This window comes from Bombina bombina, chromosome 2 (assembly GCF_027579735.1).
Source record: "Bombina bombina isolate aBomBom1 chromosome 2, aBomBom1.pri, whole genome shotgun sequence".
NCBI classification, from domain to species: Eukaryota; Metazoa; Chordata; class Amphibia; order Anura; family Bombinatoridae; genus Bombina; species Bombina bombina.
In genome coordinates, this window is record NC_069500.1 from 414,900,239 (window position 1) to 414,919,897 (window position 19,659).

Genomic DNA, 19,659 nt, shown 5'->3' on the forward strand with positions numbered 1-19,659 from the left:
GAGCAAAATTTGGGTTGTTTACCTGGTTTTGGTATAACTATTATCTTGGCTTGAAAGAAGGTCTTTGGGTATTGCCTTCCCTTCTAATATATGGTTTGCAAACTGTACCAAATGAGAGACCAAGGTTGATGTAAACTATTTATAGTATTCCCCAGACAGGCCGTCCGGACCCGGTGCTTTTCCAGGTTTAAGATCTTTAATAGCCTGTAGTACTTCTGTATGGGTAATTCTAGCGTTTAGCTTTTCTTTATCTTCTTTAGTAACCTGTCTTAACCTAGCTTCATCCAAAAAGGTATGTAAAAGTTTTGTAGTTTCTATGGAATGTGCTACTTTTTTCTCCATAATATCGGGCAAACGTGTCAACTATTTCTTGGGGGTGGGAAGTTAATTCCCCATCCACACGTTGAAGTAGCGGAATAGAGGCCAACTGGTAGCTCTCTCGAATTTTTTTGGCTAAATATTTGTCGGGCTTGTTTGCGTATAGCATATAATTAGTTTTCAATCTCTGAGCTAATTTGATCGATAGTTCATTTAAGATATTGTTTAAGTGTTGCCTTTTTTGTTGTAGTGTATGGAATGTAGAATTTGCCTGTATTTTCTTATGTTCTCTTTCCAGGGCAATGAACTCCGCTTGTAATTGGCTAGCTAGTGAATTTTGGCTTTTTTTATATTTACTTTTTTCCTTGATCAGTAGACCTCTCACTACGGTTTTGTGTGCCGTCCATACTGAAATTGGGTTCACCGTCTTACCTAAATTTATACTCCGGTATTCCCCAAGTGCTCTCAACACCCCCTGTCTCGCTAGTGGATCCCTAAGGTAGGATAGGTCAAAAGACCATGCTTGAGCTTTCTTAGAATCACTAATACCCTCCAGGCCAATTTGTGTAATGGAATGATCTGACCATGAGCAAGTCTCTATATTAGTCGAAATTAAAACTGGTCTCAAAATTTGACTAACAAAAACATAGTCTATTTTGGAGTAAGTATGATGTGCCACTGAAAAGAAAGTAGTATCTGTTGTGATACCATGTAGAGCTCGCCAAGCATCGAGTAAAGTATGAGGTGCAAGCTGCTCAAGTATATTATGTGCAACTTTCTTTGATCTCATTTGTTTCTTGGATAACTTATGTGTGGTTGTATAGCATAATGATTGAATATCTACATTAAAATCCACTGCTAATATCCGTGTTTGAGACCAATTGGTCAGTAAATGTGAAATATGCCGAAAAAATATATCTTGCTTTTAAATCGGAGCATATATGTTACGTAACAACACCTCCACACCTTATATTTGTCCATGTACTAACAAGTAACGTCCTTCCCTGTCTGCAATAGTTTTACTATGTGTAAAATGTAGAGACGAATGAATCTGTATAGATACCCCTCTTTTTTTGGTGTCTGTTGTTGCGTGATAGTGTTGCTGGTAATCTTTCGACCAATATTTCGGTATATGGGGTTTAATAAAATGTGTCTCTTGTAGATATATAATATTAACCTGAAGCTTTTTGTAGTGCGTCGTTTAATGTCTGAGTTTAAACCTCTCACATATGAGATTAATTTGATATTCGGAAAGACATAAATTAATTATGTTGGTAGTAAATATATTGTTTCCTAGCCCTCCCTGGCTCATCGCAACAATGGGGAACCAATGAGAACCGAACATGTTAATTTCAACACTTTTCATTTGCAAGCTGCTAACAACCTGAATACTGGTTAATAACCAGGAGCTGGCAATGTGGAACAAATCATTTACATCACAGTGACAAACTAAAAAAATAACAGAACGGTAAAAACTTGAACATTAATGACTGCATGTGTACAGTCAGATTTTTTTAACTTTACAATTAACCACTGATACATTACCATATTAACTCTATGGATGCAGTGCTTATCTATTATTCATCTTTATTCTAGGTGTAGGACTAACTAATCCCGAGGAGAGCTATTGTAATAATCCTCTACTTATCTCTCAACAGTATAGCGAACAGAATCGTATCTATGCAGTTACAAACAACATACACAAGGTATGGAACAGTCTATAATCAGATCTTTACTTTCTTTCGTGCTACCTTAGACCAGTCGAACTTTCGTGAAGTTATTTGAAGATCTCTGTAATCAGTCGACATGGTGGGAGATTCTTCCGGTGGAAGGTCAGGGACATCCAGATGCAGTATCTTACAGACCTCAGGAATGTCCTGTCTAGATTTGATAGTTATCGTCTTATTATCTTCATTTATATGCAGGGCAAATGGGAAGTCTCACCTGTAAGAGATGCCATTTTTCTGCAGAAGAGATGTGCAGGGTCTCAGAGCTTGTCTACACTGTAGTGTTTTAAAGCAAAGGTCCTGATAAAACTGTATTACAGTTCCTTGATACTTGAAGGTAGGGTTGTGTCTTGCTGCCGCTAATATATGCTCTCTATCAGGGTAGCAAAGCAACTTTATAATAACATCCGTAGGCGGGCGGTCGTCTCGAGGTTTTGCCCTCAAGGCTCTATGAGCCCTTTCAATATGAAAGCTTCTATCGCCATTTTCTCCTGTCTTCTATTTTGTCTTCAAGTTCCTGCATTTGTTGTTCATGAGACGAGATAGCTTGTGCAGAGTTTGATATATCTTCCACCAATACGTCCTGATTATTTTCAAGTGACTCCACTCTACTTCCTAAGTCTGATATGTCTTGCTTTTATCTCCGACAGGCTTGCAGTAACTGTGGCATGAAGACTGTCTATCCCATAGCTTTTCAAAATTTACTGCAATATCTTGCTTTGATACTAGGAGTTGCAAATCAGATTTTGTTGCTGGAGTTAAATCCTTTGTTGAGTTTTGTGACTCTGGAAGTACCTCAGATTCTCTCTCTCTGTGTCTGTTTCTGCATTTACTAAATGCTTGACACCTTTAGTAGATCCTAGATAAGATTCCATAGCGTTAGACTTATTGGACTTGTCTGGTCTAGTAAGCTTCTGAGATGACATGGTTGTACAATAAGCAGAGCAACTCTCAATATCCCTTATCCTTTCCGTCAGATAATACCGTCCTGGCAATTATGAAGTATATAAGAATTAAAGTATTTTGTATGTTGATAGGCAGAACAACAGTCCTGTGTGGAAACCCCTCCTGCAGCCACTTGGCAGATCTCACTATGCCAATGTCCTCTTTAACAGAGCTGATCCTGAATTATATAAATTTGGGGGAAAGCTGCCCCTGGTGGTGTCTTCACTTTGAAAAGCAGGGTAACCCATAGTATAGTCCTAAGTTTGCAGTGGGTCTTAAAGAAAAGGGCTGTTGTGAGGTGTTTTACTGTACATGTAGTTATAGTCAATAATCAAATCTCAGAACTTGCCTCTGACTCTTTATCCCAAAAAGAACATGTATATGGATAACACAAAAAGAATGGCCACATTTTGGTTGCTTTGAGCTAGTTGCGTGTGTAAAAATAGCTGCAGCCCACTTGCAGTGTATTATTATGATGTCTGCGCTATATTTTGCAGCCTATCTTCTCCTCTTACATATATGCAGAAGTACCGCCACACAGCCCTCTCTCTTATCTATTTATCGAATAATATTGAGCATAGTGCACCTCTGTCCTGCATTTGCATCTCCTTTATAGCAGCATCCACTATCCGTCTGTTATTTGGGATCTACTTACTCCCCTTCCATCTCCTCCAATTATCGTCACCGGAGCCCCCAGAACCACATGGCCGTGCGCCCACAAAAGACCGCTTCCCAGCTATTCCGTGGCTCTCTGGCAGTATTCTAAGCAGTAATCTTTAGGTCTGTGTTAGGGTAAGCTATTTGGTAGCGCCATGTGCAACTTCCAGCTGCTTTGTCCTGCCAGTCTTAGAATATAGTGTGTCCGTGAAGAACCTTCGCCAGTCACTCCAATCTTCCTTCAGCAGTCATTTGCGCTTGTAGTGGCTTATGGATGACCGGCATTGTAGTCCTGAACCACCTTAAAGCTTGTATACTGAACGGAGCTCCAAGATTACACGTCAATAGTGCGGAATTCGACTGGCTCCTAAGCATGCATCCCTGCTTTTCAACAAAAGATAACAAGGGAATGAACAAACATTCATAATATAATTATATTCGAAAGTTGTTTACAATTGCATGCTCTACCTGAAACATGAAAGAAAAACAAAATTTATGCTTACCTGATAAATTAATTTCTCTTGTGGTGTATCCATTCCACGGATTCATCCATTACTTGTGGGATATTCTCCTTCCCAACAGGAAGCTGCAAGAGGATAACCCACAGCAGAGCTGTCTATATAGCTCCTCCCCTAACTGCCACCTCCAGTCATTCGACCGAAGACAAGCAAGAGAAAGGAGAAACTATAGGGTGCAGTGGTGACTGTAGTTTAAAAATAAAAAACACCTGCCTTAAAATGACAGGGCGGGCCGTGGACTGGATACACCACAAGAGAAATAAATTTATCAGGTAAGCATAAATTTTTTCTCTTGTAAGGTGTATCCAGTCCACAGATTCATCCATTACTTGTGGGATACCAATACCAAAGCTATAGGACACGGATGAAGGGAGGGACAAGGCAGGCGCTTAAACGGAAGGCACCACTGCCTGTAAGACCTTTCTCCCAAAAATAGCCTCCGAAGAAGCAAAAGTATCAAATTTGTAGAATTTAGAAAAAGTATGAAGCGAAGACCAAGTCGCCGCTTTACAAATCTGTTCAACAGAAGCCTCATTTTTAAAAGTCCATGTGGAAGCCACCGCTCTAGTGGAATGAGCTGTAATTCTTTCAGGAGGCTGCTGGCCAGCAGTCTCATAAGCTAAGCGGATTATACTTCTTAACCAAAAGGAAAGAGCAGTTGCTGAAGCCTTTTGGCCTTTCCTCTGTCCAGAGTAGACAACAAACAATGCAGATGTTTGACGAAAATCTTTAGTAGCTTGTAAATAAAACTTTAAAGCACGAACCACGTCAACTTTGTGTAAAAGACGTTCCTTCTTTGAAGAAGGATTAGGACACAGTGACGGAACAACAATCTCCTGATTGATATTCTTATTAGATACCACCTTAGGAAGAAACCCAGGTTTGGTACGCAAAAGTACCTTATCTGCATGGAAGATCAGATAAGGGGAATCACACTGCAAGGCAGATAACTCTGAAACTCTTCGAGCCGAAGAGATAGCTACCAGAAACAGAACTTTCCAAGATAAAAGCTTGATATCTATGGAATGCAGAGGTTCAAACGGAACCCCTTGAAGAACTTTAAGAACTAAATTTAAACTCCATGGCGGAGCAACAGGTTTAAACACAGGCTTGATTCTAACTAAAGCATGACAAAACGCCTGAACGTCTGGAACATCCACCAGACGCTTGTGCAAAAGAATAGACAGAGCAGAAATCTGTCCCTTTAAGGAACTAGCTGATAATCCCTTCTCCAATCCTTCTTGGAGAAAAGATAATATTCTGGGAATCCTGACTTTACTCATGAGTAACCCTTGGATTCACACAATGAAGATATTTACACCATATCTTATGATAAATTTTCCTGGTGACAGGTTTTCGAGCCTGAATTAAGGTATCAATGACCGACTCGGAGAAACCACGTTTTGATAAAATAAAGCGTTCAAACTCCAAGCAGTCAGACGCAGAGAAATTAGATTTGGATAGTTGAAAGGACCCTGAAGTAGAAGGTCCTGCCTCAGCGGTAGAGTGCATGGTGGAAGGGATGACATGTCCACCAGATCTGCATACCAAGTCCTGCGTGGCCACGCAGGTGCTATCAAAATCACCGAAGCTCTCTCCTGCTTGATCTTGGCAATCAGACGAGGGAGCAGAGGAAAAGGGGGAAAAACATAAGCCAGGTTGAAAGACCAAGGCGCTGCTAGAGCATCTATCAGCGCTGCCTTGGGATCCCTGGACCTGGATCCGTAACAAGGAAGCTTGGCGTTCTGACGAGACGCCATGAAATCCAGTTCTGGTTTGCCCCAAAGTTGAATTAACTGTGCAAACACCTCCGGATGGAGTTCCCACTCCCCCCCGGATGAAAATCCGCCTCCCAGTTCTCTATTCCTGGGATATGGATAGCTGATAGATGGCAAGAGTGAACCTCTGCCCATAGAATTATTTTTGAAACCTCCAACATTGCTAGGGAACTCCTTGTTCCCCCTTGATGGTTGATGTAGGCTACAGTCGTGATATTGTCCGACTGAAATCTGATGAACCTGACCGCAGCTAGCTGAGGCCAAGCCTGAAGAGCATTGAATATCGCTCTTAGTTCCAGAATGTTTATCAGAAGGAGTGTCTCCTCCTGAGTCCACAAGCCCTGAGCTTTCAGGGAGTTCCAGACTGCACCCCAGCCCAGAAGGCTGGCATCTGTTGTTACTATTGTCCAATCTGGCCTGCGGAAGGTCATACCCTTGGACAGATGGACCCGAGATAGCCACCAGAGAAGAGAATACCTGGTCTCTTGATCCAGATTTAGTAGAGGGGACAAATCTGTGTAATCCCCATTCCACTGACTGAGCATGCAGAGTTGCAGCGGTCTGAGATGTAGGCGGGCATACGGCACTATGTCCATTGGCGCTACCATTAAGCAGATTACTTCTATACACTGAGCCACTGATGGGCGAGAAGTAGAATAAAGAACACTGCAGGAATTTAGAAGTTTTGACAACCTGGCCTCTGTCAGGTAAATCTTCATTTCTACAGAATCTATCATAGTTCCTAGGAAGGAAACTCTTGTTAGAGGGGATAGAGAACTCTTTTCTTCGTTCACTTTCCACCCATGCAACCTCAGGAATGCCAGAACAATGTCTGTATGGGACCTGGCGATTTGAAAATTTGACGCCTGTATTAGAATGTCGTCTAGGTAAGGGGCTACTGCTATACCCCGCGGCCTTAGGACCGCTAGGAGTGACCCCAGAACCTTCGTAAAGATTCTTGGTGCCGTAGCTAGCCCAAAGGGAAGAGCCACAAACTGGTAATGCCTGTCTAGGAAGGCGAACCTGAGAAACCGATGATGATCTCTGTGTATCGGAATGTGCAGATAAGCATCCTTTAAGTCCACAGTAGTCATATATTGACCCTCCTGGATCATAGGTAGGATGGTTCGAATAGTCTCCATTTTGAAGGATGGGACCCTGAGAAATTTGTTTAGGATCTTGAGATCTAAGATTGGTCTGAAGGTTCCCTCTTTCTTGGGAACCACAAACAGATTTGAATAGAAGCCTTGCCCCTGTTCCTCCTTTGGAACTGGGTGGATCACTCCCATAACTATGAGGTCTTGAACACAATGTAAGAATGCTTCTCTCTTTATCTGGTTTGCAGATAATTGTGAGAGGTGAAATCTTCCTTTTGGGGAAGAAGCTTTGAAGTCCAGAAGATATCCCTGGGACACGATTTCCAACGCCCAGGGATCCTGGACATCTCTTGGCCAAGCCTGGGCGAAGAGAGAAAGTCTGCCCCCTACTAGATCCGTTACCGGATCGGGGGCTGATCTTTCATGCTGTCTTAGAGGCAGCAGCAGGTTTTGTGGCCTGCTTTCCTTTGTTCCAAGCCTGGTTAGGTCTCCAGACCGGCTTGGACTGGGCAAAATTTCCCTCTTGTTTTGTATTAGAGGAAGTTGAAGCTGCGCCACTCTTGAAGTTTCGAAAGGCACGAAAATTAGGCTGTTTGGTCCTTAATTTGTTGGACCTATCCTGAGGAAGGGCGTGACCTTTTCCTCCAGTAATATCAGAAATGATCTCCTTCAGTCCAGGCCCGAATAGGGTCTGCCCCTTGAAGGGAATGTTGAGAAGCTTAGACTTTGAAGTAACGTCAGCTGACCAGGATTTAAGCCATAGCGCTCTACGCTCCTGAATAGCAAAACCTGAGTTCTTAGCCGTTAGTTTGGTTAAATGAACAACGGCGTCAGAAACAAATGAATTGGCTAGCTTAAGAGCTTTAAGGTTGTCAAGGATATCATCCAATGGGGTTTCTACCTGTAGAGCCTCTTCTAGAGACTCAAACCAGAAGGCCGCAGCAGCAGTGACAGGGGTAATGCATGCAAGGGGCTGGAGAATAAAACCTTGTTGAATAAAAATTTTCTTAAGGTAACCCGCTAATTTTTTGTCCATTGGATCTAGAAAAGCACAACTGTCCTCGACAGGGATAGTTGTACGCTTCGCTAGAGTAGAGACTGCTCCCTCCACCTTAGGGACCGTTTGCCACAAGTCCCGTGTAGCGGCATCTATAGGAAACATCTTTTTAAAAACAGGAGGGGGAGAGAACGGTACACCTGGTCTATCCCATTCCTTAGTAATAATTTCTGAAAACCTCTTAGGTATTGGAAAAAAACATCAGTGTAAACAGGCACTGCGTAGTATTTATCCAATTTACACAATTTCTCTGGGACTACAATGGCGTCAGTCATCCAGAGTTGCTAAAACCTCCCTGAGCAACATGCGGAGGTGTTCAAGCTTAAATTTAAATATAGACATATCAGAATCAGGTTGAAGTGTCTTCCCTGAGTCAGAAAAATCACCCACAGATAGAAGCTCTCATTCTTCGGCTTCTTCACATTGTGAGGGTATATCGGACATAGCTACTAAAGCGTCAGAGAGCTCTGTATTTGTTCTAGCCCCAGAGCTGTCTCGCTTTCCTTGTAACCCTGGCAGTTTGGACAATACTTCTGTAAGAGTATGATTCATAACTGCCGCCATGTCTTGTAAAGTATACGCAATGGGCGCGCTAGATGTACTTGGCGCCCCTTGAGCGGGAGTTATAGGCTCTGACACGTGGGGAGAGTTAGTCGGCATAACTTCCCCCTTGTCAATTTTCTCTGGTGATAAATCTTTTAAAGCCAGAATATGGTCTTTAGAACTTATAGTAAGATCAGTGCATTTGGTACACATTCTAAGAGGGGGTTCCACAATGGCTTTTAAACATAATGAACAAGGAGTTTCCTCTATGTCAGACATATTTAACAGACTAGTAATGAGACCAGCAAGCTTGGAAAACACTTTAATTAATGTGAAAAAGCAGATTATAAAAAACGGTACTGTGCCTTTAAGGGAAAAAAACAAACACAAAAACTGCAAAACAGTGAAACTCTATGAAATTTTTACAGTGTATATAATAGACTAAAATAGCATTGCACCCACTTGCAAATGGATGATTAACCCCTCAGGTTCAAAAACGAAGCAAAAAAATTTGAAAAAAACGTTAAAACAGTCACAAGCAAACTGCCACAGCTCTACTGTGGCTCCTACCTTCCCATAAAACGACTTTTGTAGGCACAAAAACCCTTTACAGAGGCCCAATATGTCAGGGGACTCCTTCAGGGAAGCTGGATGTCTCAGAATGTAAAAACAACTGCGCAATTAGAGCACGAAAATAGGCCCCTCCCACCATGCAGTCAAAGTCAGAGGGCCTTAAAAAAACTATTCCTAGGAGTAAAATAACAGCCGTGTGGAAAACTAGGCCCCAAACAAAGATTTATCACCTCGGTAAAAAACGTTCTTTATATAAATGCAAACGTTTTACATACTAAGCCATAATAGAAAGTAATATGAAAAATACTTTTTACTGCAAGCATGATGCCAGTCGTTTATTAAATCACTGCAATCAGGCTTACCTTAACTATATCAGGCACTGTCAGCATTTTCTAGTTCTTATCATCCTCTAGAAAATAATATACTGAACATACCTCAGGGCAGTTAATTCTGCAGGCTGTTCTCCCAGCTGAAGTTTCCTCATACTCTTCAGTTATGTGTGAGAACAGCAGTGGACCTTAGTTACAACCTGCTAAGATCATCAAAAAACAGTACAACGCCGGCACCGTTTAAAAATAACAAACTTTTGATTGAAGATAAACTACACTAATTCACCACATCTCTCTAGCTACTTCCCTTGTCGAGAGCTGCAAGAGAATGACTGAAGGTGGCAGTTAGGGGAGGAGCTATATAGACAGCTCTGTGGTGGGTGATCCTCTTGCAGCTTCCTGTTGGGAAGGAGAATATCCCACAAGTAATGGATGAATCCGTGGACTGGATACACCTTACAAGAGAAATGTTGGGTTTCATATGCCTTTTAAATCTAATAAAACCTGTTAAATGTAATCTGCATTTCTACTCCATCCTAACTGGAACCTTACAGGCAGATGAAAGTCAAAAGTTAAACTTGCATGAATCAAAGCAATTAGTTTAAGAGAATTGTATTTACTTCTATTATCTGATTTACTTTGTTCTCTTGGTGTCCTTTGATAAAACATAGGTAGGCTGAGTAGCAGGAATGCACTACTGGGAGGCTAACTGGTGATTGGTAGCTACACACATATGTTGCTTGTCATTGGCTCACCATATTCATTGTGCTAGCTCCCAGTACGGCATTGATGCTCTGGTGTGGACTTTATATGTATCCCCTTTTCAGGGGTTTAACTCATAGTTATATGCAAACAATGGTGCAATAATAAAATTCTTCTACACATTACTAAATTTCCTTTTTGCACTTTTAGGTCCCTGTTACAAATGTATTTTTCCGATACTGATGTCACAGCTTTTAACACCCTCACTAAAGCAATACATAGGTGCTTAGTGTAGGTAGCTGGTGAACATTATACTTTAATAGGTATATGATCATTTAAATATGTATTTTAAAGGGACATTAAACATCATCTAAATGCTACATATAATTATGCATTCATAGCAAATATTAGCCTGAGAATAATATGCAGGAAAAATAAATACGTTTTACTGTCCGAAAAGTAAAGTGCCACCCAGTGGATTCGACAAAACTATCTAATTTCTCTATTATGCTATGGAGCTCATTTACTTAAGTGTGAATAAACTCTCCAAATTTTAACAAATCTGCATAACAGATCAGTTGGGGAGGTTTATTTTACTGATAATCCCTTGGAATCTTTAACAAACCTAGGTATTTAAAATTATATATATATATATCGCAGTATATGAGATTTACAAATCAGTTGTGCACTGTATTATATTTTTTTATAGGATAGATTTTTAATTTACCAATGACCTATGCTGTGCAAATGTGTATGACTTGGAATATTTGATGTGAAACAACTATCACTGTACATGCTGCTGCTTAAAGTGATAGTAAACCCAAAAATGTTTTAAAACCTAACCTCCAGTTGTTCAACTGATCAAATAACACGTATTAGCCATTTTGTATCCTCTAAATGAAAATTGCAATAGAAAATATAAATTCTGCCAAACCCTTCTTTTGGTTAATTATGCAGTCAAATCACCGAGTTCTACCTAGGTACACTCACTTGTGGCAACGCATGCGCATATCAGTCTTCTCACTTCCAGTGTGAGCTGCCGCATCATCATCACCTCACCGGATGCCAACGAAGAGGGGAGTGACATGGGAGTGGCACTGAAGATGGAGCACGACTAACGAGCAATGTATAAATGTTCTTATAGCCCCCTAGACTGACATACATGTGTGTGTATATGTATGTATATATATATATATATATATATATATATGTGTGTGTTATTTTACCAGTAACTGCTGTAACAAGAGAGTTGCACACACGAAAACGCAGATTAATTGTAAGCAATAGCAGGGATGTTAATTGCTTACATATTGGCAGTGCTTATATGGCTTTTTAACCCCATAAAATAAGTTAAAGAATGACAGCCGATTTAAAACAAAGGATGTGTGAAACGGCAGCTATCTCATTACGTCAGTTAATAGATGCACATGTAAAGATGGAGTACGGCAATCAACTCTTCATTACTCATGCGATTGCCTTAAGTTTATACTGCACATGCAAATTTGGAAGAGACACTTATTAATGAATATTTAAATAACTGCCTTAGTGTTGCAGCACGATTAGCCGAAATAATTGAATGTGTAATCTGAACCCTGCCTTCAAATAGGGGCAGTCAATTATGCTATTTATTGCTGAAATTAAAACACAATTTTTTATTTATATTCAAGTTTTGTTTCAAGGAAACAATACGTGCATTTTAATGGGAATTACTTAAACTTTTTAATGGTGTAATTTTTATTTTTGCAAAATACAAAAGATTTCTAACCCTTTAAAGTGAAGGTCAATTTGGATGAATTAGTGCCTATTAAAAATAAGGGCACTTTAATTAATCAAAATTGACATTTCACTCCTTTTCTTCAAAAACTTACTGAAACCAGCTCCAGTGATTTCCAAGGCCGTGGGAAGCCTCTTCTTACGTCAGAAATGACGAATCCGGCTTCCTCCAATCACGGCTTTCCTCCCAGGGGGGTCATGGCCTGATGCAACGCTGTGATTGGAGGAAGCCGTATTCGTCATTTTGGACCCGCAAAGAGGACTTGCGGAGGAAGCGCTGGAGCGACTTTCATGATTAAAAGATACATTTTTGAAGAAAAGGAGTGAAATGTTAAGTGCCCTTGTTTTTAATTATTAAATTAATAAAAACCGGGCACTTATTCATCAAAATTCATTTTTGAAGAAAAGGAGTGAAATGTCACTTTTAATGAATTTAAGTGCCCTTGTTTTTAATTATTAAATTAATAAAAACCGGGCACTTATTCATCAAAATTCACCTTCACTTTAATTACATAGGATTGTGTTTTTCTCGTATATTTGCTTTGTAATTTTTTTATCCTCTTAAAATCCAAAGGGGTACTGTGTTAAATCTTGATATTTGTTGCAGTCTTGCCTCAAAAGCAGAGAAGAAATTAAAAGCCATTTATAGCTGATTCAGCAACTTGCTGCACTCAATGTTAAAAATTAGCTTAAAGTTCAGTTGCTGAATCAGCTATAAATGGCTTTCATTTATTCTCTGCTTTTGAGGCAGGACTGTCTGTCTGCAACAGATATCAAGACTTAACACAGTGTTCCTTGGATTTTAAGAGGATAAAAAAATGTACAAAGCAAATATATAATAGGAAAAGCACAACCCTATGTTCAATGCAAGTAAACTAATGTAAGCAGCTAGGTTATATTGGTTTAACCCAGATCAATTACCACACTTTACCAGTAGAAATTTAATTTCAAAGTCTGGATAGCTTGCATTTTTTTATATTTTAAAGGGACAGTAAATTCAAAATTAAACTTCAATGATTCAAATAGAGCACTGATTTTCAAACCTGTCCTCAGGTCTCCCAAACAGGTCAGATTTTAAGGATTACTTTGGATGAAAGCAGGTAAAATAACTATCGGCTAGATTACGAGTTGTGCGTTAGGATAAAAAAGCAGTGTTAAGAGGTCCTAACGCTGCTTTTTTTATGCCCGCTGGTATTATGAGTCTTGCAGGTTTAGGGTGACCGCACACTTCTTTGGCCTTACCGCAAAACGACTTACTTAAACTTTGTAAAATCTTTTTTCTATGGGACTTCCATAGCACTGATATTATGAGTCTGTCCTGGGAGGCCAAAAAGTGAGCGGTGCAGCCTAGCCTGTCAAGATCCCTAACGCATTTAAAAGTCAGTAGTTATGAGTTTTACACTACAATGCTGTAGCATAAAACTCATAACTAAAGTGCTAAAAAGTACACTAACAACCATAAACTACCTATTAACCCCTAAACCGAGGCCCTCCCGCATCGCAAATACTAAAATAAAAATTTTAACCCCTAATCTGCCGCTCCGGACACTGCTGCCACCTACATTATATTTAGGAACCCCTAATCTGCTGCCCCCAACATCGCCACCACCTACATTCTATTTATTAACCCCTAATCTGCCGCCCCCAATGTCGCTGCCACCTATCTACACTTATTAACCCCTAATCTGCCGCCCCCAACGTCGCTGCCACTATAATAAACATATTAACCCCTAAACTGCCGCACTCCGGCCTCGCAAACAGTTAAATATTAACCCCTAATCTGCTGTCCCTAACATCGCCGCCACCTACATTTATTAACCCCTAATCTGCCACCCCAACGTCGCCACCACTATATTAGTTATTAACCCCTAAACCTAAGTCTAAACCTAACACCCACTAACTTAAATATAATTTAAATGAATCTAAATAAATATTCCTATCATTAACTAAATTATTCCTATTTAAAACTAAATACTTACCTATAATATAAACCCTAAACTAGCTACAATATAAATAATAGTTACATTGTAGCTAGCTTAGGGTTTATTTTTATTTTACAGGCAAGTTTGTATTTATTTTAACTAGGTAGAATAGTTACTAAATAGTTATTAACTATTTAATAACTACCTAGCTAAAATAAAGACAAATTTACCTGTAAAATAAAACCTAACCTTACACTATAATTAAATACATTAACTAAATTAAATACAATTACCTAAATTAAATTAGCTAAAGTACAAAAAAAGCAAACACTAAATTACAGAAAATAATAAACAAATTACAAAATAAATAATAATAAACAAATTACCCCTAGCCTAAACTACCAATAGCCCTTAAAAGGGCCTTTTGCTGGGCATTGCCCCAAAGTAATCAGCTCTTTTACCTATAAAACAAAATACAAACAACCCCCCCCCAACAGTAAAACCCACCACCCACACAACCAACCCCCCAAATAAAATACTATCTAAAAAAACCTAAGCTCCTCATTGCCCTGAAAAGGGCATTTGGATGGGCATTGCCCTTAAAAGGGCAGTTAGCTCTTTTGCTGCCCAAACCCTAATCTAAAAAATAAAACCCACCCAATATACCCTTAAAAAAACCTAACACTAACCCCCTGAAGATAGACTTACCGGGAGACGTCTTCATCCAAGCCGGGCGAAGTGGTCCTCCAGACGGGCAGAAGTCTTCATCCAGACGGCATCTTCTATCTTCATCCATCCGGCGCGGAGCGGGTCCATCTTCAAGACATCCAACGCGGAGCATCCTCTTCATCCGACGACTAAAACAGAATGAAGGTACCTTTAAGTGACATCATCCAAGATGGCGTCCCTTAGATTCCGATTGGCTGATAGAATTCAGCCAATCGGAATTAAGGTAGAAAAGTTCCTTTTGGCTGATGCAATCAGCCAATAGGATTGAGCTTCCATTTGATTGGCTGTTCCAATCAGCCAATAGAATGCAAGCTCAATCCTATTGGCTGATTGGATCAGCCAATAGGATTGAACTTCAATCCTAATGGCTGATTGCATCAGCCAATAGGATTTTTTCTACCTTAATTCCGATTGGCTGATGGAATTCTAATCTAAGGGACGCCATCTTGGATGATGTCACTTAAAGGTACCTTCATTCTGTTTTAGTCGTCGGATGAAGAGTATGCTCCGCGTCAGATGTCTTGAAGATGGACCCACTCCGCGCCGTCTGGATGAAGACTTCTGCCTGGCTTGGATGAAGACTTCTGCCCGTCTGGAGGACCACTTCGCCTGGCTTGGATGAAGACGTCTCCTGGTAAGTCGATCTTCAGGGGGTTAGTGTTAGGGTTTTTTTAAGGGTGTATTGGGTGGGTTTTATTTTTTAGATTAGAGTTTGGGTGGCAAAAGAGCTAACTGCCCTTTTAAGGGCAATGCCCATCCAAATGCCCTTTTCAGGGCAATGGGGAGCTTACTTTTTTTTTAGATAGTATTTTATTTGGGGGGTTGTTTGTATTTTGTTTTACAGGTAAAAGAGCTGATTACTTTGGGGCAATGCAAAAGGCCCTTTTAAGGGCTATTGGTAGTTTAGTTTAGGCTAGGGTTTTTTTATTTTGGGGGGGCTTTTTTATTTTAATAGGGCTATTAGATTAGGTGTAATTAGTTTAAATTTCTGTAATTCGTTTATTTTCTGTAATTTAGTGGGGGGGTTGTACTATAGCTAATTTAATTTAGTTATTTATTTAATTATAGTGTAGTGTTAGGTGTTATTGTAACTTAGGTTAGGTTTTATTTTACAGGTACTTTTGTATTTATTTTAGCTAGGTAGTTATTAAATAGTTAATAACTATTTAATAACTATTCTACCTAGTTAAAATAAATACAAACTTGCCTGTAAAATAAAAATAAATCCTAAAATAGCTACAATGTAACTATTTATATTGTAGCTAGTTTAGGGTTTATTTTATAGGTAAGTATTTAGTTTTAAATAGGAATAATTTAGTTAATGATAGGAATATTTATTTAGATTTATTTAAATTTTATTTGTTAGTGGGTGTTAGGTTTATGGTTAGACTTAGGTTTAGGGGTTAATAACTTTAATATAGTGGCGGAGACGTTGGGGGTAGCATCTTAGGAGTTAATAAAGGTGGCGGCGATGTTAGGGGCTGCAGATTAGGGGTTAATAATATACTAATGTTTGCGAGGCGGGAGTGCGGCGGTTTAGGGGTTAATATGTTTATTATAGTGGGGGCGGCAGATTAGGGGTTAATACGTGTAGGTGGCGGCAGATTAGGGGTTAATAAATATAATGTAGGTGGCGGCGATGTTAGGGGCAGCAGATTAGGGGTTCATAAGTATAATGTAGGTGGAGGCGGTGTCCGGAGCAGCAGACTAGGGGTTAATAATATAATGCAGGTGTCTGCAATGTCGGGGGCGGCATATTAGGGGTTAATAAGTGTAAGATTAGAGGTGTTTAGACTCGGGGTTCATGTTAGGGTGTTAGATGTAAACATAAATTTTATTTCCTCATAGGAATCAATGGGGCTGCGTTAGGGAGTTTTATGCTGCTTTTTTTCAGCCGGCTCTCCCCGTTGATTCCTATGGGGAAATTGTGCACGAGCACGTTACATCAGCTCACCACTGACTTAAGCAGCACTAGTATTGGAGTGCGATAAGGAGCAAAATTTTGCTCAACGCTCACTTCTTGTCTTTTAACGACGGGTTTCTGAAAACTTGTAATACCAGCGCTGCAGGTAAGTGAGCGGTGAGGGAAAACTGCTCGTTGGCACCGCACAGCCTCTAACGCAAAACTCGTAATCTAGGTGAAAGTTTACTAATAAACTGATTATTTAACCTGTGCTCTAGTTCAATTATCCTCAAAATGTGGCCTGTTAGGGAGGCCTGAGGACAAGTTTGAAAACCAGTGAGCATGGAATTCAAACAACTTTCTAATTTGCTTGGTTCTATTGGTATCCTTTGTTGAAGAGAATACTTAGGTGGGCTCAGGAGCAGTAATGCACTGCTGGTAGTGAGCTGCTAATTGGAGGCTGCTATGTTTCTTGTTACAGCGCTCACCTGATGTGTTCAGTTGAGCTAGCTCCCAGTTGTGCATTTCCGCTACTTCAACAAAGGATATCAAGAGAATGAAGTACACTTGATAACAGAAGTAATTAGAAAGGCTTAATATTTTTTGGCTAAAATATAAGTATTGGCGCTGCGGGGGGGGGGGGGGGCGGGGGAGGCTAGGCTGCGGGCCCCAAAATTTCTAGTGGCAGCCCTGGTGCCACCATATATCAAATTTTCCCTTACCTAGTCTGCTGAGGACAATTGTGGACATCTTTAAATGATTCAACAGTATGTACAAACATTGACTGTACAAAATATAGAAGGGTTTAAGAGAGTATATTGCAACTTTGTTTTAATACACATAATTTAAACATTTTTTGGTTGTAGTATAAATTTGAATGTGGCTTTAACACAGCACATTTTGTGATTCTGTTTCCATTTGGTCAAGTAAGTAAATCTAATAACATTTCATGTGAGTGGTTCTCTAGCAACTTTGACTAATATTCTTGTTTACACTATTTCTGTTCTGGTCCCACTATTATTATTAGTGGATTACTAAGTGTAAGGGTAGGTTTCACATGTTTGTCATGCTCAACAGAAGTTTCCAATCCAAATGCTTTTATTCCATCATCATGGGGCTGGTGAGAGCAGTGGGGTGCTGCTTGACACTAAGGGGCTTCTTAAAGTGAAGGTAAACTGGTGAATGAAAGCACGTTTTTTAAAAATACTTTCATTCATCAAAGTTTACAAAGCAGCCGTTTTGATTAAAAACTTACCATTTTTTCACAGCCAGAGCAGCTTCCCCCTCCTGGAACGCCTCTCTTCACACATCAGCAATGACTAAACCGGCTTCCTCCAGCCACAGCATGGCCTCAGGCAATGACTACCCTGGGGGGAAGCTGTTATTGGAGGAAACCGGATTAGTCATTGCTGACGTGTGAAGAGAGGAGTTCCAGGAGGGGGAAGCTGCTCGTGCTGTGAAAAGAAAAAAAGGTAAAGTGCCCCTGTTTTTAATAGTATTTTTAAAAAAACGGCTTTCATTCACCAGTTTACCTTTTTTACATTTTTACCATTTATTTTAGTATATCTCACACTGTCATATAGTGTCACTAATTTACTATTACAGTTGCGATTTGGATCACACAGGTTTGTACATCATTTCATTTTTCATGCAAACTAGACACACTTCTTTCTTAACTACACCAAACTCATGATGAATCTCTCCTTTGCAGGACGCAATGCGACAGAGTGAAAAATCAAGACAAGTCGAAAAACAGAAATATTCTCCTGTATGGACTTTAAGGAAGAACCCTCCCCCAGATTGGTACCTGCCACTGGATTCTGGCAAACCTCGGCAATAGGGAAACATTGTATCTCTGAAAGTGAATGTTATATACTGGTTTCTCTTCAGAACGCACAAATCTTTTGCATTTTATCTAAAATGAATTCAGTTTACAACATACACAGACTTTTCATGTAGTGCTTAGAGTCAGATTAGAAAAAAAAGCCATCTAGCTTTATCATTTGTTTTGTATATCAAGATTACATTGTTATGGTGGTTTTAGTTCTGTGCAATAAATATGATGTGGAATTGACTTGGCAGATTAAGAGCATAGATGTACCATTTACTTGGGACATAAGTAATGCAGATAAATGAAATTTGATGCCATAACATCACATTTGTTTTCATGAGAAAACTAGAAAGTTTTGCTGAACAATCTAATTTGCAATAATCTGCTTGTGGTTTAGCTTAGATTGTCATAAAAAATAAATAGCCTATTCTGCTAGTGAGAAAACTGATGCATTTGTGGGTTGAATCCTCCCAAATATTATTTGTAATAGATACATACGTTTCAACTGACCTCTCAATACCTCTTCTGTTTAATGCAGACCATCAGTATTCAAGTCAGTTTGGTTCATGCATGCTCAAGAGTCAAGGGCCTTTAAATTGTATCTACTGGGGTATCCTAGGTACTGGAGTTGACACTTACTGGTTAGAATTTATGCAGATTCACTAGTTTACATGTTCTGGGTAGAAATTCAATAAAGCTGTGAGAGCTGTGTTAACTTTATTATCCGGTGTCTAACCTTGATTTGAGTTTCAACAGGTTTTCTACTCCATTTTATTAGATATTTTATAAATCGAAAGGAACATGACATCCCAAAACTTTCATTATACAGATAGAGCATACATTTTTTTATTTATTTACTTAAAAAAGGTTTCAATTTACTTCTATTATCTGAGTTATTTCTCATGATGCTCCTTATTGGAGAGCATACCTGAGTAGGTAGCATGCATGTGGCTAGTGCACTGTATGGCGGCAGTTTTGCAAGAATGCTTTTAACAATGTTACTTCTGCACACTACATGGTAGTCTTGTTAAAAGTTTTCCAAAAGAAAACACTAATAATAAAATTAAAGGTATAGTAAAGTCCAAATTAAACTTTCATGATTTAGATTTAAGAGTTAGCACTAATTGCCTGAAATGCAAGTCTGTCAAAAGATCTGAGATAAGGAGGCAGTCAGCAGAAGCTTAGATACAAGGGAATTACAGAGCTAAAAAGTATATTTCTATACCAGTGTTGTTTATGCAAAACTGGGGAATGGTA

General features: G+C 39.5%; 1 protein-coding gene across 1 annotated transcript in view; it reads left to right on the forward strand.

Moving 5' to 3' along the window:
- C2H22orf39 (chromosome 2 C22orf39 homolog) overlaps nt 1-19,122 on the forward strand; it is a 37,223-nt gene extending 18,101 nt beyond the window's left edge. Inside the window, exon 3 of the mRNA XM_053700518.1 lies at nt 18,283-19,122. Coding sequence (XP_053556493.1) covers nt 18,283-18,411 — 129 coding nt within the window. The 3' untranslated portion in view covers nt 18,412-19,122. The remainder of the gene's footprint in view (nt 1-18,282) is intronic.
- Nucleotides 19,123-19,659: the final 537 nt, after the last annotated feature.